Here is a 20,820-nt window from a genome sequence, read left to right as displayed (position 1 = left end):
ATGAGAACCCTACCACAATGTATGAGAACCCTACCACAATGTATGGGAACCCTACCACAATGTATGGGAACCCTACCACAATGTATGAGAACCCTACCACAATGTATGAGAACCCTACCACAATGTATGAGAACCCTACCACAATGTATGAGAACCCTACCACAATGTATGAGAACCCTACCACAGTGTATGAGAACTCTACCACCATGTATGAGAACCCTCCCACAATGTATGAGAACCCTACCACAATGTGTGTGAACCCTACCACAGTGTATGAGAACCCTACCACAGTGTATGAGAACCTTACCACAATGTATGAGAACCCTACCACAATGTATGAGAACCCTACCACAATGTATGAGAACCCTACCACAATGTGTGTGAACCCTACCACAATGTATGAGAACCCTACCACAGTGTATGAGAACTCTACCACCGTGTATGAGAACCCTCCCACAATGTATGAGAACCCTACCACAATGTATGAGAACCCTCCCACAATGTATGAGAACCTTACCACAATGTATGAGAACCCTACCACAGTGTATGTGAACCCTACCACAATGTATGTGAACCCTACCACAATGTATGAGAACCCTACCACAGTGTATGAGAACTCTACCACCGTGTATGAGAACCCTCCCACAATGTATGAGAACCCTACCACAATGTATGAGAACCCTCCCACAATGTATGAGAACCTTACCACAATGTATGAGAACCTTACCACAATGTATGAGAACCCTACCACAATGTATGAGAACCCTACCACAATGTATGAGAACCCTACCACAATGTATGAGAACCTTACCACAATGTATGTGAACCCTACCACAATGTGTGTGAACCCTACCACAGTGTATATGAACCCTACCACAATGTATGAGAACCCTACCACAGTGTATATGAACCCTACCACAATGTATGAGAACCCTACCACAGTGTATGAGAACCCTACCACAATGTGTGTGAACCCTACCACAGTGTATATGAACCCTACCACAGTGTATATGAACCCTACCACAGTGTATATGAACCCTACCACAATGTGTGTGAACCCTACCACAGTGTATATGAACCCTACCACAATGTATGAGAACCCTACCACAGTGTATATGAACCCTACCACAATGTATGAGAACCCTACCACAATGTATGAGAACCCTCCCACAATGTATGAGAACCCTACCACAGTGTATGAGAACCTTACCACAATGTATGTGAACCCTACCACAATGTGTGTGAACCCTACCACAGTGTATATGAACCCTACCACAATGTATGAGAGCCCTACCACAATGTATGTGAACCCTACTATAATGTATGAGAACCCTACCACAGTGTATATGAACCCTACCACAATGTATGTGAACCCTACCACAATGTGTGTGAACCCTACCACAGTGTATATGAACCCTACCACAGTGTATGTGAACCCTACCACAGTGTATATGAACCCTACCACAGTGTATGTGAACCCTATCGCAATGTATGAGAACCCTACCACAATGCATGTGAACTCTTTCTGTATTTTATAGGCTAAGCAGCTCCACCGAGCAGAGCACATCCTCCAGACTTATCCGGAAGCACAAACGAAGGCGACGGAAGCAGAAAATGAGGCAAATTGATAGGGTGAGTTGAGTATTGTTACCAGCATTAATGTTGGCATTATAGGGAGGTTAAGTCTCACCTCCATTCCTGCCCGTGAACGCCACCAATAATGCTCACCCACTCGGTGAACCTCATTTCTTTTTGGGTTGTATTCAAATATGCTGGGATTGTTTCCGGGAAATCCCGACAGTCCCAGCACATTTACAGTAGGACTGTTGGCAGCTTTGATAGTGCAGGCTCTGGAAATACTGTAACTATGTTTTGCTCTCAGAACTAGGAGCTTCAACCTATTGCTCTGTCTGTACCATCGTGATATCAGGCTGTGGCAATATATATATTACTAGATGGTGGCCCGATTCTAACGCATCGGGTATTCTAGAATATGTATGTAGTTTAGTTATGAAGATTTCAGATTAATGCAATGAATACACAGGATTTGGCCGGCCGGGCGAGACCAATTAGCGAAGCGTGGTTCAAATCCCGCGCCAATTCGCTGGACTGCTTCTGTCGCTGATTGTTCGCGGCCGGCCGGGCGCGACCAATCAGTGAAGCCAGGGCGAGCTCCAGGTTTTTGAAGGCCCGGGCGAAAGAGTCTCACAGCCCACATAGCATATAACACAGCCCACGTAGTATATAGCACAGCCACATAGTATATAGCACAGCTACGTAGTATATAACACAGCTACGTAGTATATTGCACAGCTACGTAGTCTATAGCACAGCCACGTAGTATATAGCACAGCCACGTAGTATATAGCACAGTCACGTAGTATATAGCACAGCCCACGCAGTATATAACACAGCCCACGTAGTATATAACACAGCCCACCTAGTATATAGCACAGCCCACGCAGTATATAGCACAGCCCACGTAGTATATAGCACAGCCCACGCAGTATATAACACAGCCACGCAGTATATAACACAGCCCACGTAGTATATAGGCCAGCCCACGCGGTATAGAACACAGCCCACGTAGTACATAACACAGCCACATAGTATATAGCACAGCTACGTAGTATATAGCACAGCCACGTAGTATATAGCACAGCCACGTAGTATATAGCACAGCCCACGTAGTATGTAACACAGCCCACGCAGTATATAACACAGCCCACGCAGTATATAACACAGCCCACATAGTATATAACACAGCCCACGCAGTATATAACACAGCCCACGCAGTATATAACACAGCCCACGCAGTATATAACACAGCCCACGCAGTATATAACACAGCCCACGCAGTATATAACACAGCCCACGTAGTATATAACACAGCCCACGTAGTATATAACACAGGCCACGTAGTATATAGCAATGTGGGAACCATATCCCTGTTAAAAAAGAATTAAAATAAAAAATATTTATATACTCACCTTCCGGCATCCGCCGCAGCCTTACCCGCTCCTCGCGATGCTCCGTTCCCAGTAATGCCTTGCGGCAATAACACGTGATGATGTAGCGGTCTCGCGAGACCGCTACGTCATCTGGGGTCATTGCCGCAATGCATTCTTGAAGCTGGAGCGTCACGAGGAGCGGGAAAGGCTGCCGTGGACGCCGGAAGGTGAGAATATAATGATTTTTTAAAATTATTATTTTTAACATTATATTTTTTTACTATTGATGCTGCATAGGCAGCATCAATAGTAAAAAGTTGGTCACACTTACAGGGTTAATGGCAGCGTTAACAGACTGCATAATGCCGCAGTGTAACGCAGTCTGTTTAACAGACTGCTAAAACGCTATGTGGGTGCTGACTGGAGGGGAGTATGGAGGGGGCACTGACTGGAGGGGAGCAGGGAGGGGCCAATTCGCGGCCGGACTGTGCCTGTCACTGATTGGTCACGCCCAGCCGGCCGCGACCAATCAGCGACGCAAGATTTCCGTGACAGACAAACAGACGGAATGGACCTTAGACAATTACATATATAGATAGGCTGATTGTGAGTTCTGTGCCTTCACTTAATGTATCAGTACAGCTACAGAAATCCACTTATTTCCTCTCCGTAGGCTTTCCTCCTTGTTTGTAGCCTGTTTTCTCTGCTCTTCATAAAACTTTAAAGTTAGATTCTTTCCCCTCTCTTCACTGTGAAGTCATATTCATTACCCTTCCCTGCTGCAATCTCTAACACTAAGAGAAGGGAGGTGAGAGCAGAGAGAGCCATCACAGCCATCAGAACGGAGCAGAAGCTCAGTTGGATTTGTAATATTTTTGCAGATCAATCACCTAGATAAAGGACTATAGATTCTCTGCAGCAGCGAAATGTTAGAACATTTTTAATGTAGACGATTTAGAAAGTTGCTTAAGTTTGCATTTAGGAAGAAAATAAACCAAAAAAATGTGTTTGATGGTGTACATAGCCTATAAAGATGTTATTAGCACAAAGTAAATTTTGCTTCTCATTCAATATTGTGTTTTCTTCCACAGTCCTCGTCATTCAGTAGCATCACCGATTCAACAATGTCCCTAAATATCATCACAGTCACACTAAATATGGGTAAGTCGAAGCACTCTCATATGTACCATGATACCTCTCACTAGACTGTCAAATTCCACTTTAAAGGGAATCTGACAATAGGATAACCCCCACAGCAATCTATACAGACATGTAGGTCACAGGACCTTGATATCTGCAATCTGATGTCTTATTCCAGAGAAATCCACATTTTTCTTAATATGTAAATTACATTTTACGATCTATGGGCCGGACATAGATCTCGCTGAGAATCTGCTTCCAGAGCTTATTTTATATGTGTGGATGTGAATCCAGCTCTGGAATGAGGTAAAAGACTTGTTGGAAAGCTCAGCATGATCTTTCTGTGACTGTTTCCTCACTCTGCTTCGTACTCCTCCTTCTATTCTAAATACAGTGACGGTATATAGTATATTAAGCAGTGCAGCCTGACACTCACAATCCAGACGGTCCATATTGTTTTGAGCTTGACAAATTGACGTGGCTCATAAGTGGAGAAAGAAGCAACTTATGCTGATAAGATGTATTACAAAGTTTCTTAAGTACGATTTATGTACATGAACTATTGATTTATGCAAAGTTTGACAGTACAGTTCCCTTTTAAGTGACTGTCACCCAGATAATGGGAGCATGGTCTGTCGGTAGATCAGTCAGTAGACAGATTTCCAGGTACGTGTGCTACTTATGACTTATGGTATGTCCATTACTACAAGTAGAAGTGTCTTGGATCACCTAATGCTTTGTCTACGAATGCTTTGCTATGCTTTTTTGTTACCAGAAAAATATAACTTCCTGGGGATCAGTATTGTGGGCCAGAGCAATGACCGCGGGGATGGAGGAATTTATATTGGATCCATTATGAAAGGTGGCGCTGTAGCAGCAGATGGACGTATAGAGCCTGGAGATATGCTCCTACAGGTCTAGTATATGACCATATTATATTATTATATGCACCAATTTTGTTTGTTTTTCTTTACTGTTGCTACATAAACTTTAATACAGCTCCAGATCATGGCTAATTGATAATACCTATGATATATCTAATACTTAGAGCGGATGGGTCACTTGCCATAATTTGTTTCCCTGGTAGAAAAGCCACTTTTCTCCTGAATCCGGCGTTGTTTCCACTTTGTTCCTGCGCCTCCCCGTTCCCAAGATATCGCCCCCTCTTAATATAGACAACTGGACGCGGTTCTCAAGAAGACTGCCCTAAATACTAGGGGACCTAGTCTAACAATTGTCTAACAATGCTTGATTTAGAGAGGGCCATATCTCGGCACAGGAACAGAGGAAAAACACCAGATTCAGTACAATAGTTGCAAATACACCAGATTAAAAAAATAAATAAATAAGTATTTATAGCAAGTGATAGGTCCTCTTTAAAAGAGACATCTAACCAGGCCACCAGTGTACGATTAACATATAAAGAATCTACATAAAGTTAAGTAATATCTTAAATATATTAGAATGATTGATTATTGTGCTGATTGTTAGCGGTACAGTCTGGATTATAGCGTGCAGCTGCAATCATCCATCGTTCTGCCATTTTCTCTCATTTCTAAATGCTACTTACAGTGATTTGTAGAGTTATGGTCGTTTTGGAATTAAAGCTTTTACAACAGGCACAGTACAGTAATATTATGTAGGAAAAGCAAACACTTACAGGAAGGCAGTTAATACATTGGGGGCGTGTCTGACTACGAGTTTGTTGTCTGTTGCCAGTAGCAACCAACAGAATTGTCAACATAATCTTTACAAGACACAAATCTCAAATCGATGTTGGCTCCTTTCCTGCACAGTTAAGATGAGGTTAAGAAAAATATATACCCCCCAATGTATGCCCCCAAATTTATATGTCTCCAGTGTGCAGGGCCGGATTTTAGGTTGTGGAGTTTAGGTTTAATGGCCCTTTGAAAGTTAGACATAAAAGCAATAGACTAGCCATTCTCTGTATGGTAACATTAACATTCAGTTAACCTTTACAAGGGAAATCGAAAAAAAAACCCAATGGTATCTAGCAGACTGATCAAAGCTGCTAAGTGTGTGGTTGCTATTGGTTACAACAAGTCAGCGCCATAGACACCGCAGTATTAATTAAGGCTGCCTTATGGTATTATTCCATCCTGAAAGACAAAAGTAGAAGTAACGCTGCGGAAGCAACAAGCAAGATGTGGGCCGCTTATCACAAAGCCTCAGGAGTCATTTACAAGATTACTTGTGTTTCTTTGAGTTTGCAGCAATTACACAGGGGATGCTTTACTGCCATCACAGGCTCATGGCAGCTGCCTTTGATATTACTAAGCCTAATATATACTGGGAATTGTTTCCCGTTTTTTAACCTCCCCAATTTAAATGAAGAATGAGGAATAAACGTGTTCCTTGCATTTTAATATTCTTGGGAAAGGTGCCAGACATACAAAATACGAGCAGCATCTCTTTTTTTTAACCCCTTCCCGACCTGTGACACAGCGTATGCGTCATGAAAGTCGGTGCCAATCCGACCTGTGACGCATATGCTGTGTCACAGAAAGATCGCGTCCCTGCAGATCGGGTGAAAGGGTTAACTCCCATTTCACCCGATCTGCAGGGACAGGGGGAGTGGTAGTTTAGCCCAGGGGGGGTGGCTTCACCCCCTCGTGGCTACGATCGCTCTGATTGGCTGTTGAAAGTGAAACTGCCAATCAGAGCGATTTGTAATATTTCACCTAAAAAAATGGTGAAATATTACAATCCAGCCATGGCCGATGCTGCAATATCATCGGCCATGGCTGGAAATACTAATGTGCCCCCACCCCACCCCACCGATCGCCCCCCCCAGCCCCCCGATCTGTGGCCCGCTCCCCTCCGTCCTGTGCTCCGCTCCCCCGTCCTCCTGTCCGCTCCCCCGTGCTCCAATCACACCCCCCCGTTCTCCAATCAAACCCCCCCGCACTCCGATCCCCCCCCGTGCTCCGATCCACCCCCCCTGCACACCGATCCACCCCCCCTGCACACCGATCCACCCGCCCGCACACCGATCACTCTCCCCCATGCTCCGATCCCTCCCCCCCGTGCTCCGACGCCCCCCCGTGCCCTGATCTCCCCCCCCTGTGCCCTGATCTCCCCCCTTATACTTACCGATCCTGGCGGGGTCCGTCCGTCTTCTTCCCCGGGCGCCGCCATGTTCCAAAATGGCGGGCGCATGCGCAGTGCGCCCGCCGAATCTGCCGGCCGGCAGATTCGTTCCAATGTGAATTTTGATCACTGTGATATAATCTATCACAGTGGTCAAAATAAAAAAACAGTAAATGACCCCCCCCATTTGTCCCCCATAGATAGGGACAATAATAAAATAAAGAATTTTTTTTTTTTTCACTAAGGTTGGAGTTAGAACTAGGGTTAGGGTTAGGGTTAGGGTTAGGGGTAGGGTTAGGGGTAGGGGTAGGGGTAGGGTTAAGGGTAGGGTTAGGAGTAGGGGTAGGGGTAGGGTTAGGGGTAGGGTTAGGGGTAGGGGTAGGGTTAGGGTTAGGGTTTCGGTATGTGCACACGTATTCTGGTCCTCTGCGGATTTTTCCGCAGCGGATTTGATAAATCCGCAGTGCTAAACCGCTGCGGATTTATGGCAGATTTACCGCGGTTTTTCTGCGCATTTCACTGCGGTTTTACAACTGCGATTTTCTATTGGAGCAGTTGTAAAACCGCTGTGGAATCCGCAGAAAGAAGTGACATGCTGCGGAATGTAAACCGCTGCGTTTCCGTGCAGTTTTTCCGCAGCATGTGTACAGCGATTTTTGTTTCCCATAGGTTTACATTGAAATGTAAACTCAGGGGAAACTGCTGCGGATCCGCAGCGTTTTCCGAAGCGTGTGCACATACCTTTAGAATTAGGCTATGTGCACACGGTGCGGATTTGGCTGCGGATCCGCAGCGGATTGGCCGCTGCGGATCCGCAGCAGTGTTCCATCAGGTTTACAGTACCATGTAAACCTATGGAAAACCAAATCCGCTGTGCCCATGGTGCGGAAAATACCGCACGGAAACGCTGCGTTGTATTTTCCGCAGCATGTCAATTCTTTGTGCGGATTCCACAGCGTTTTACACCTATTCCTCAATAGGAATCCGCAGGTGAAATCCGCGGTAAATCCGCAGGTAAAACGCAGTGCCTTTTACCCGCGGATTTTTCAAAAATGGTGCGGAAAAATCTCACACGAATCCGCAACGTGGGTACATAGCCTTAGGGTTAGGGTTGGGTTGGAATTAGGGTTGTGGTTAGGGTTAGGGGTGTGTTGGGGTTAGGGTTGTGGTTAGGGGTGTGTTGCGGTTAGGGTTGTGGTTAGGGTTACGGCTACAGTTGGGATAAGGGTTAGGGGTGTGTTGGCGTTAGAATTGAGGGGTTTCCACTGTTTAGGCACATCAGGGGGTCTCCAAACGCAACATGGCGCCACCATTGATTCCAGCCAATCTTTTATTCAAAAAGTCAAATGGTGCTCCTTCCCTTCCGAGCCCCGACGTGTGCCCAAACAGTGGTTTACCCCCACATATGGGGTATCAGTGTACTCAGGACAAACTGGGCAACAATTACTGGGGTCCAATTTCTCCTGTTACCCTTGAGAAAATAAAAAATTGCTTGCTAAAACATCATTTTTGAGGAAAGAAAAATGATTTTTTATTTTCACGGCTCTGCGTTGTAAACGTCTGTGAAGCACTTGGGGGTTCAAAGTGCTCACCACATATCTAGATAAGTTCCTTGGGGGGTCTAGTTTCCAAAATGGGGTCACTTGTGGGGGGTTTCTACTGTTTAGGCACACCAGGGGCTCTGCAAACGCAACGTGACGCCCGCAGACCATTCCATCAAAGTCTGCATTTCAAAACGTCACTACTTGATTTCCGAGCCCCGACATGTGCCCAAACAGTGGTTTACCCCCACATATGGGGTATCAGCGTACTCAGGACAAACTGGGCAACAATTACTGGGGTCCAATTTCTCCTGTTACCCTTGAGAAAATAAAAAATTGCTTGCTAAAACATCATTTTTGAGGAAAGAAAAATGATTTTTTATTTTCACGGCTCTGCGTTGTAAACGTCTGTGAAGCACTTGGGGGTTCAAAGTGCTCACCACATATCTAGATAAGTTCCTTGGGGGGTCTAGTTTCCAAAATGGGGTCACTTGTGGGGGGTTTCTACTGTTTAGGCACACCAGGGGCTCTGCAAACGCAACGTGACGCCCGCAGACCATTCCATCAAAGTCTGCATTTCAAAAGTCACTACTTCCCTTCTGAGCCCCGACGTGTGCCCAAACAGTGGTTTACCCCCACATATGGGGTATCAGCGTACTCAGGAGAAACTGGACAACAACTTTTGGGGTCCAATTTCTCCTGTAACCCTTGGGAAAATAAAAAATTCTGGGCTAAAAAATTATTTTTGAGGAAAGAAAACGTATTTATTATTTTCACTGCCCTGTGTTATAAACTTCTGTGAAGCACTTGGGGGTTCAAAGTGCTCACCTCACATCTAGATAAGTTCCTTTCGGGGTCTAGTTTCTAAAATGGGGTCACTTGTGGGGGGTTTCTACTGTTTAGCCACATCAGGGGCTCTGCAAACGCAACGTAACGCCCGCAGAGCATTCCATCAAAGTCTGCATTTCAAAACGTCACTACTTGACTTCCGAGCCCCGACATGTGCCCAAACTGTGGTTTACCCCCACATATGGGGTATCAGCGTACTCAGGAGAAACTGTACAACAACTTTTGGGGTCAAATTTCTCCTGTTACCCTTGGGAAAATAATAAATTGCAGGCTAAAAAATCATTTTAGAGAAAATAAAATTTTTATTTTATTTTCATGGCTCTGCGTTATAAACTTCTGTGAAGCACTTGGGGGTTCAAAGTCCTCACCACACATCTAGATTAGTTCCTTTGGGGGTCTAGTTTCCAAAATGGGGTCATATGTGGGGGATCTCCAATGTTTAGGCACACAGGGGCTCTCCAAACGTGACATGGTGTCCGCTAATGATTGGAGCTAATTTTCCATTTAAAAAGCCAATTGGCGTGCCTTCCCTTCCGAGCCCTGCCGTGCGCCCAAACAGTGGTTTACCCCCACATATGGGGTATCAGCGTACTCAGGACAAACTGGACAACAACATTTGCGGTCCAATTTCTCCTATTACCCTTGGCAAAATAGGAAATTCCAGGCTAAAAATCATTTTTGAGGAAAGAAAAATTATTTTTTATTTTCATGGCTCTGCATTATAAACTTCTGTGAAGCACCTGGGGGTTTAAAGTGCTCAATATGCATCTAGATAAGTTCCTTGGGGGGTCTAGTTTCCAAAATGGGGTCACTTGTGGGGGAGCTCCAATGCATAGGCACACAGGGGCTCTCTAAACGCGACATGGTGTCCGCTAACAATTGGAGCTAATTTTCCATTCAAAAAGTCAAATAGCGCGCCTTCCCTTCCGAGCCCTGCCGTGTGCCCAAACAGTGGTTTACCCCCACATATGAGGTATCGGCGTACTCGGGAGAAATTGCCCAACAAATTTTAGGATTCATTTTATCCTATTGCCCATGTGAAAATGAAAAACTGAGGCGAAAAGAATTTTTTTGTGAAAAAAAAAGTACTTTTTCATTTTTACAGATCAATTTGTGAAGCACCTGAGGGTTTAAAGTGCTCAATATGCATCTAGATAAGTTCCTTGGGGGGTCTAGTTTCCAAAATGGGGTCATTTGTGGGGGAGCTCCAATGTTTAGGCACACGGGGGCTCTCCAAACACGACATGGTGTCCGCTAACGATGGAGATAATTTTTCATTCAAAAAGTCAAATGGCGCTCCTTCCCTTCCGAACCTTACCATGTGCCCAAACAGTGGTTTACCCCCACATGTGAGGTATCGGTGTACTCATGAGAAATTGCCCAACAAATTTTAGGATCCATTTTATCCTGTTGCCCATGTGAAAATGAAAAAAATTGAGGCTAAAAGAATTTTTTTGTGAAAAAAAAAGTACTTTTTCATTTTTACGGATCAATTTGTGAAGCCCCCGGGGGTTCAAAGTTCTCACTATGCATCTAGATAAGTTCCTTGGGGCGTCTAGTTTCCAAAATGGGGTCACATGTGGGGGAGCTCCAATTTTTAGGCACACGGGGGCTCTCCAAACGTGACATGGTGTCCGCTAAAGAGTGGAGCCAATTTTTCATTCAAAAAGTCAAATGGCGCTCCTTCCCTTCCAAGCCCTGCCGTGCGCCCAAACAGTGGTTTACCCCCACATATGAGGTATCAGCGTACTCAGGACAAATTGGACAACAACTTTCGTGGTTAAGTTTCTCCTTGTACCATTGGGAAAATAAAAAAAATGTTGCTAAAAGATAATTTTTGTGACTAAAAAGTTAAATGTTCATTTTTTCCTTCCATGTTGCTTCTGCTGCTGTGAAGCACCTGAAGGGTTAAAAAACTTCTTGAATGTGGTTTTGAGCACCTTGAGGGGTGCATTTTTTAGAATGGTGTCACTTTTGGGTATTTTCAGCCATATAGACCCCTCAAACTGACTTCAAATGTGAGGTGGTCCCTAAAAAAAATGGTTTTGTAAATTTCGTTGTAAAAATGAGAAATCGCTGGTCAAATTTTAACTCTTATAACTTCCTAGCAAAAAAAAATTTTGTTTCCAAAATTGTGCTGGTGTAAAGTAGACATGTGGGAAATGTTATTTATTAACTATTTTGTGTCACATAACTCTCTGGTTTAACAGAATAAAAATTCAAAATGTGAAAATTGCGAAATTTTCAAAATTTTCGCCAAATTTCCGTTTTTATCACAAATAAACGCAGAATTTATTGACCTAAATTTACCACTAACATGAAGCCCAATATGTCACGAAAAAACAATCTCAGAACCGCTAGGATCCGTTGAAGCGTTCCTGAGTTATTACCTCATAAAGGGACACTGGTCAGAATTGCAAAAAACGGCCAGGTCATTAAGGTCAAAATAGGCTGGGTCATGAAGGGGTTAATGACATGTTTACCAAATGTGATCCATAATATTACATTAAGAATATCCATCCATTCATTCAATTGTTCTTTACATTTGGAGTACTGCCTTTAGATTATCAAGTAGATGTGGGACCATTTCCAAGAAGCTTTCACCCTTTACAACAAAAAAACATTTCCTTTCCTTTTCACTTTCCCTCTCCTTTCCCTCTCCTTTCCCTTTCCCTCTCCTTTCCCTCTCCTTTCCCCCTCCTTTCTTCCTTTTCTTTCTCCCTTTTCTTTCTCCCTCTCCTTTCTCCCTCTCCTTTCTTCCCCTCCTTTCTACCTCTCCTTTCTCCCTTTTCTTTCTCCCTCTAATTTCTCCCTCTCCTTTCCCTCTCCTTTCTCCCTTTTTTTTCTCCCTTTTCTTTCTCCCTCTCCTTTCTCCCTCTCCTTTCTCCCTTTTCTTTCTCCCTCTCCTTTCTCCCTCTCCTTTCTTCCCCTCCTTTCTACCTCTCCTTTCTCCCTCTTCTTTCTCCCTTTTCTTTCACCCTCTCATTTCTCCCTCTCCTTTCTCCCTCTCCTTTCTTCCTTTCCCCCTTTCCTTCCCTTTCTTTCTTTTGTCCTCCTTGCTCTCTTCTTCCCCCAACAGGATATCTGTTTTCTCTTCCTCCATGGAGTTTAAATCTGGGAAGAGGTCAGATAGTCTCCTGAAGTGAGTGTCTCTCACTGCTGAGTATTTGGTGCAGTGTAGCAAGAGTTGGGTCTCATCCTCCAGGTCGCAGTGTGGGCACAATCTGTCCTCCCTGGGCTTGTAGCTCTGTGCCAGCCAGACTCGAAGGCCGGATTGTGAGCACTGAGTATACTGGCTCAGGATCTGGCAGTCTCAGGGTCCTTCAGTTTCTCCACATATGGAGCCAGTCTGTAGTCTTTCTGTAGACTCCGGTACGTGGTCTGTTTCTGTGAGGTGACAATATCATTCCTTCAGTCTCTGACATACCTCTCCTGGCCCTCGTCTACTGTCTTCCTGATTCTGGCTTTTGTCAGGCTGCTGTGATTGGTGTTTTGGTCTGGTTGGGTTTGGGTGAGCTGGTCCCGGGGGTCCTGGTTTGGGTGATGGGAGGGCTTTATGGTGATGGAGCTTGGATTGCTTCTCTGTAGGTGAGCCTGTAATGACAGCACCCCCTTCAGAACTACTAGGTGTAGAGGGAATCTGCCCTGCTCAGCCCAACAAGCACTGTTGGTGGTGTTCCGATGGACCTGGAGAAGGTGATTACAGAATTCCAGGTGGAATATTTCTGTTTGACTGGATTCCCACCTTGACGAGTCTGGGTATGTGTGAAGACCCCAGACTTCGCACCCGTACAGGAGGATTGGGGCGATGATGGCATCGAAGATTTTTAGCCAGGCCCTCACTGGTGACTTCAGATGGTAAAGTTACCTTCGCATGGCATAGAAGGTTTTGCAGGCCTTGTCTTTCAGGGTCTCTATGGCTTGTTTGAAGCTCCCCAAGTGGTGAATTTCCAGGCCCAGGTAGGTGTAATTGTCCATTCCTGTAAGAGCGCAGTTGTTTAGCACAAAAAAAGGGTGCTGGTCCGTTCTTGGATTTTTCATCTGGAACACCATGATGTTTGTTTTCTTTGGGGTGATCGATAGTGCCCATGTGGAGCTGAAGTTCTCCCAAGATTTTCAGGTTGTCTTGGAGGCCTTTCTCGGCTGGTGACAGCAGCAGTAGGTCGTCTGCATAGACCAAGAATGTCACATGGGTGTCATGGAAGGTGAGACCTGGAGCTGCGGAGGATTCCAGAGAGCTGGCCAGCTCATTGATGAAAATGATGAAGAGTGTTGGACTTAAGGTACCTTCACACTGAACGATATCGCTAGCGATCTGTGACGTAGCGATATCGTTCAGTTTGACAGGCAGCAGCGATCAGGATCCTGCTGTGCCATCGTTGGTCGGCGCAGAAAGTCCAGAACTTTGTTTCGTCGCTGGACTCCCGCAGACATCGCTGAATCGGCGTGTGTGACGCCGATTCAGCGATGTCTTCACTGGTAACCAGGGTAAACATCGGGTTGCTAAGCGCAGGGCCGCGCTTAGTAACCCGATGTTTACCCTGGTTACCAGTGTAAATGTAAAAAAAAAAACACTACATACTTACATTCCGGTGTCTGTCCCCCGGCGCTCTGCTTCTCTGCACTGTGTAAGCGCAGCGGCCGGAAAGCACAGCGGTGACGTCACCGCTGTGCTCTGCTTTCCGGCCGGTGCTTAGTGCAGAGAAGCAGAGCGCCGGAGAGGACAGACACTGGAATGTAAATATGTAGTGTTTGTTTTTTTTACGTTTACACTGGTAACCAGGGTAAACATCGGGTTACTAAGCGCGGCCCTGCGCTTAGTAACCCGATGTTTACCCTGGTTACCAGGGGACTTCGCATAGTTGGTCGCTGGAGAGCTGTCTGTGTGACAGCTCTCCAGCGACCACACAGCAACGCTGCAGCGTTGTCTAGATCGTTGCAGCGTCGCTTAATGTGACGGTACCTTAAGGCTGTAGCCCTGTCTGACTCCGCGGCTCTGCTGGAAATCAGCCGTTCTTTCACCGTTCACTCACACGCTGCATCGGTTCTCGGTGTCTTTTCATGACATCATAGGTCTTTCCTCCTATTTTGCTCTCAATCTGTTTCAGAAACAGGCCAGGGTGCCCTACTGAGTCAAAGGCCTTTTTAAGGTCTACGAAACAGGCATATATCTTCCCATGCTTTGTGTTGTGGATGTGGCTCTGAATGAAGCCGTGCAAGGTGTAGATGTGGTCGGTAGTGCGGTGGTTTGGCATGAACCCTGCTTGTCGTCTTTGAGAATGTTGTGCTCGGTGAGGAAACTGAGGATCCTCTTGTTCAGGATGCTGTTGAACAGTTTCCCCAGGTTGCTGCTGACACATATGCCTCTGTAGTTGGCAGGGTCATACCTGTCTCCACTGTTGTGGATGGCAGTGAACAGTTTAACCATTGCTGCCTGTATTTCCGGTGGGCTATACTCCAGCATCTCTGGTGGGATTCCATCCGGGCCATTGGCTTTTCTACACCTTATGGTAGAGATTCTCTCTGTAACTTCCTGTAGTGTGATTGGTGTATCCAGAGGGTTTTGGAAATTTTCCTCCTCTCCCTTTAGTTTTGCCATCGTGTTTTTCTGTCAGTGGCTTAGTTCTTCCTTCGGGATGTCTTTATAGAGATCTCTGAAGTACTGAAGCCAGATATTGCCGTTTTGGATATGGATGTTGTTTTTTTTTCTTTTTGTGCCCATGTGGTTCCATAGTTCCCGGAAAGAGTTGTCTTGGAGTTGGCTAAGTTTGATAGAGTTGTAACTCTGATTCTTCGTCTTGAGGATGGTTTTGTATTGCCTTAGATAGACCATACAATCTATCTATCTATCAATTATCTATCTATGTATCTATCTATTATCTATCTATCTATTTATCTATCTATTATCTATCTATCTATCTATTCATCTACAGTATCTATCATCTATCTATCTATTATCTATGTATCTATCTATTCATCTATCTATCATCTATCTATCTATCTATTCATCTATCTATTATCACTTAACATGGACAAAACAGAATTCATCATCTTTCCCCCATCTCACGCGACCCCCCCAACGAACCTATCCATTACAGTAAATGGCTGCCCACTCTCCCCAGTCCCACAAGCTCGCTGCCTCGGGGTAATCCTTGACGCTGATCTCTCCTTCAAACCACATATCCAAGCCCTTTCCACTTCCTGCCGACTTCAACTCAAAAATATTTCACGAATCCGTTCATTCCTCAACCATGAATCTGCAAAAACCCTAGTCCATGCCCTCATCATCTCTCGCCTTGACTACTGCAACCTCCTGCTCTGTGGCCTCCCCTCTAACACTCTCGTACCCCTCCAATCTATTCTAAACTCTGCTGCCCGACTAATTCACCTGTCCCCCCGCTATTACCCGGCCTCTCCCCTCTGTCAATCCCTTCACTGGCTCTCCATTGCCCAGAGACTTCACTACAAAGCCCTAAGGCTACGTTCACATTAGCGTTGTGCGCCGCTGCGTCGGCGACGCAACGCACAACGCACGCAAAAACGCACCAAAACGCACGCAAAAATGCTGCGTTTTGCGACGCATGCGGCGTTTTTTGCCGAAATTCGGACGCAAGAAAAATGCAACTTGTTGCGTTTTCTTGGTCCGACGCTTGCGGCAAAAAAGACGCATGCGTCGCACAACGCAACAAACAAAAACGCATGCGTCCCCCATGTTAAATATAGGGGCGCATGACGCATGCGTCGCCGCTGCGTCGCCCGACGCAAACCCGACGCAAACTAGCATAACGCTAGTGTGAACGTAGCCTAACCATGATGTACAAAGCCATCCACAACCTGTCTCCTCCATACATCTGTGACCTTGTCTCCCGGTACTTACCTACCCGCAACCTCCGATCCTCACAAGATCTCCTACTCTACTCCCCTCTTATCTCCTCTTCCCACAATCGCATACAAGATTTCTCTCGTGCATCCCCCCTACTCTGGAACCCTCTACCACAACACATCAGACTCTCGCCTACCATCGAAACCTTCAAAAAGAACCTGAAGACCCACCTCTTCCGACAAGCCTACAACCTGCAGCAACCACCAAACCGCTGCACGGCCAGCTCTACCCTCACCTACTGTATCCTCACCCATCCCTTGTAGATTGTGAGCCTTCGCGGGCAGGGTCCTCATTCCTCCTGTACCAGTCATGACTTGTATTGTTTAAGATTATTGTACTTGTTTTTATTATGTATACCCCTCCTCACATGTAAAGCACCATGGAATAAATGGCGCTATAACAATAAATAATAATATTATCTATCATCTATCTATCTATCTATTCATCTATCTATCATCTATCTATTATCTATCTATCTATCTATTCATCTACAGTATCTATCATCTATCTATTATCTATGTATCTATCTATTCATCTATCTATCTATCTATCTATCTATCTATCTATCTATCTATCTATCTATCATCTATCTATCTATCATCTATCTATTATCTATCTATCATCTATCTATCTATTAATCTTTTGGTTTATCTCTTTATTTAATATTCATATTTCTCTATATTTTGGGGGATTTTGCAGGTCAATGATGTCAACTTTGAGAACATGAGCAATGATGATGCGGTCAGAGTTTTAAGGGAAATTGTATCCAAACCAGGGTAAGTAGCATGGAAGACAGTTGTGGACAGTTTTATATAGTGGATGCCACCAAGTTCAGTTATGTAAACTGAGATCAGCATGAGGTACGGACAAAGACCCTGATTCCAGAGATGTGTCTCGGCTGCATGCTGTCATTTTGATAAAAATCACAGCTTTCTCTGCTGCAGATCTAGCAGATCTCTGAATGCTGAGCCTTGCTTAACCTCGCCCACATCACTTATTGGAAGCTTTCTGTACACTATGCATAGGCAGAAAGCTGCCAATCAGTGAGGGCGTCATGGTTGGACTAAGAGTCACGAGACACCTAGTCCTCTAGTGATAATCTCCTGCTGATAACACTGATTTTATTGAAACTGCACCAATCAGCCCAGTAAGTGACACATTGCTGAAATCAGGGTTTCTGCCTCTACATCATGCTGTTTTCACATTAAATAGCTAAAAACTGATGTCAGATTCCCTTTAGACAGTACTCATATATTTAGCATGCTAGTTTATTCAATTAATTGGTTTAATTTAAATATTACTTAGCCATATACTGAGACACACTTGCCAAAATCTAAGCCCCACCCGAAATACAACCAAGATCGCCCAAAAGCATTTGCATTTGGACATAGTTTTGCTAAGGCGGTCTCCACCATGGGATTGTTGGCTAGAATGGAAAAAAATTGTTGAGCAAACAATCCTTCAGTTGATTTAGATCATCCCCCATCCCCTTCCTATCACTCATTCACGTTATCCTATAAAGTAGGAGGAGATGAATGGCTGCTGCCCGCCACAGGTATCACTCATACCACTAGGTCATAATTCTGAATTATGGCTCTCTGTAACCTCTTAGTTGTTCAGCACCATATTACAGCACACATATAGTACATATTACTCCGGAGAATATTTGCATAGTGCTCTGCTATACAGTGGCACCACTAGGCGACACTATAGCTCCTTAGTATTTGTCTCCTTTTTTTCCAGGCCAATTAGCCTTACTGTAGCAAAATGTTGGGACCCCACTCCAAGAAGCTACTTCACCATTCCCCGAGGTAAGCAAAGTATGCAAGCCAGTGGCTTATACTGGGTGAATATATATATATATATATATATATATATATATATATATATATATATATATATATATATAATATATGCAAAAAAAAAAAAAAAAAAAAAAAAATATATATATATATATATATATATATATATATATATATATATATATATATTTATATATTTTTTTTTTTCTGGTCATACAAATCCCAGAGAGTTATCCTGGATTTGTTTAGACATATAGCATTTATCAACTCTGCACAGGAAATAGTCCTGAGAATGGGGTCTTGTATCCACCATGCGATTGGAGCGGTCCTGCTCATGCCTGGTCACTGCCCCTTCACCCCTATACACTTATATGAGTATTACTATGCATGTGTGACCACCGCTTCTTGTCACTTGGCCCCCATAAAATGATAAAGCTTATACGAGCCCCCCTCATGCTGGCACTGTTCCCGCAGTGTCGGCACTCGCGGTCCCAGGACTCCCGTGCTGCTGTTGTGACATGTGATGCTGGCACCCAATCAGAGCCGGCGTCACTGTCCCCGCCTCCCGTCGAATTGAGGAGGAAGTGGAAGATCAGCTGATCCTGGAATTCCTCTTTGATTTGTCCGAAGGCGTGGACAGTGACGCCAGCTCTGATTGGGTGCCGGCATCACGTGTCACAACAACAGCACGGGAGTCCTGGGAGAGCGAGTCCCGACACCGCCGGAGCAGCGCCAGCACGGGAGGGGAGTATAGGCTTTATTATTTTATAGGCGCCAAACATTTTGATCAAGAAGGGATTGTCCTAGTAGTGGACACCCCTTTAAATATTGAAATGACATACATGAACGCTACTGCTCCATTCACACTGGGGATCACAGGATCAGTGGGGACTTATATGCAAAACTATATGTCTCCGTGGTAACAGACTACAAATTCTCTGTAGTCTGACCTTGCAGTCATGTTCTTTTTATTATCTGCCTCCTGCTTGTTTCTAACATACTAAACATATTTAATCAAGGATTATAGTAAGTAGGTGATAGGTGAAAAGAATGACTAAAGATCTGACTGCACAGAGTTTAATCTGTTATCAGACTCATTAGTCTGTATTGGAGCCGTAGACACCACAATTGTAAGTAGGGCATATTTAAAGGGGTTGTCCGGGACTTTAACATTGATGGCCTATCCTTAGGATAGGTCATCAATGTCTGATCGGTGGGGGTGCCAGTTCTGCAGGAGGTAAACAACAATTAAATCAAAACCACAGCAACCTGCCCAGTAAGTGATACATCATTGGAATCAGGGTCTCTGTCCCTACATTATGCTCCTCTCAGATGGGGTGGCAAAAGCATTGTGACAGATTGCCTTTCAGTAGTGCCCGATTCTTACACCCGTCATCAAAACTGGTGAGTAAAATGCCAATGTGGATGTATTTGGGCTTACGTGTAGTTTCACTGATTATCAATCAATAAGAAGCTCTATAAAGTGAAAACAAAGGGCGTCTCAAGACAACTGATCAATACACTCCGCTCTTGGAAGAGAATTGCCATGAGGATTGAAATTGACTGGAAATCACTCCATAAAGCTAAAACATCAGGTAGAAAATGGAGAAATGCAAGCTGACATGTTACATGTCTCACAATGTGACTAATTGTATCCTTCTCTCCTTTCCTTGTAGTAACTTTCTCTTTTTTTTTTTTTTATTTCCCCCCCATGTCCAATTGTAGCGGAACCCGTGAGACCGATAGACCCGGCTGCCTGGATCACTCATACCTCAGCCCTGACGGGAACATACCCCCGTTACGGTATGAGCCCCTCCATGAGTATCATCACATGCACCAGCTCCTCATTAACAAGCTCTTTACCCGAGTCGGAAAGTAAGTCACACTGCAGCCCCCGCACTGTGCGCAGGACTGATCCTGCCCTGGGGCAGCAGTGTAACCCAAACCCACAGTCCCACCAACCAGCCAAGCAGCAGGACGTGCCTGGTGTCCTGCGTCCTGCTCGCCACGTCCAAGTAGATCATCTCACTGATCATGCTGCGTACAGTCCATTAGGGGCTACTAGAATGGCGGAGAGCACAAGTGGCCTGCTGACTTCTGTTATGCTGAATAGGAACTACAAGGCCAAGCATGCTCAGCCATCAACGTCTTAAAGTAGGGACCTGATTTACTAAACTATTTCACGCTCAATCGGCTGCAGTCGTTTTCTGCTACTCGTCATATAAACTAACACGTATATTGGACGGAATATTGGAAATGGCATCTGAAATACTTAGTGCAATAACCAGCGTGATCCAATTTTCTTGGATGTGGAGAAGATGGAAAAATGAATGTCTCCATCTTCTCCATTGTGTCTGCCCGTGGAAATCGGACTGCACTCACATGTCATCCGAGTGCAGCCCAATGTGTTCTATGGAGTCATTGACTTGCATGGCCAAGTGCGAACTGATAAGCATGCTGTCCGAGGAAAAAAAATCGGGCATGTGCATGGGCCCCATAGAATAGCACTACGATCCAATATTTTGTCAGACTGAAAATATGGT

At 44.8% G+C, this 20,820-nt stretch overlaps 1 protein-coding gene across 3 annotated transcripts in view; it reads left to right on the top strand.

Annotated features, from left to right (window-relative positions):
• The window catches only part of DVL1 (dishevelled segment polarity protein 1), a 174,624-nt gene that overhangs the window by 132,488 nt on the left and 21,316 nt on the right, over positions 1–20,820 (top strand). For 2 of the 3 annotated variants that reach the window (XM_069741111.1, XM_069741113.1), the window contains 6 exons: positions 1,539–1,632; positions 4,043–4,112; positions 4,867–5,006; positions 17,175–17,251; positions 18,219–18,286; positions 20,003–20,152. In XM_069741111.1, the coding sequence (XP_069597212.1) occupies positions 1,539–1,632; positions 4,043–4,112; positions 4,867–5,006; positions 17,175–17,251; positions 18,219–18,286; positions 20,003–20,152 (599 nt within the window). The remainder of the gene's footprint in view (positions 1–1,538; positions 1,633–4,042; positions 4,113–4,866; positions 5,007–17,174; positions 17,252–18,218; positions 18,287–20,002; positions 20,153–20,820) is intronic. The other variant, XM_069741112.1, reaches the window with a different exon arrangement.

Source organism: Ranitomeya imitator, chromosome 10 (genome assembly GCF_032444005.1).
Source record: "Ranitomeya imitator isolate aRanImi1 chromosome 10, aRanImi1.pri, whole genome shotgun sequence".
NCBI classification, from domain to species: Eukaryota; Metazoa; Chordata; class Amphibia; order Anura; family Dendrobatidae; genus Ranitomeya; species Ranitomeya imitator.
Note: the sequence above shows the minus strand (reverse complement) of the source record. Positions and strands in the feature narration are given on the sequence as shown.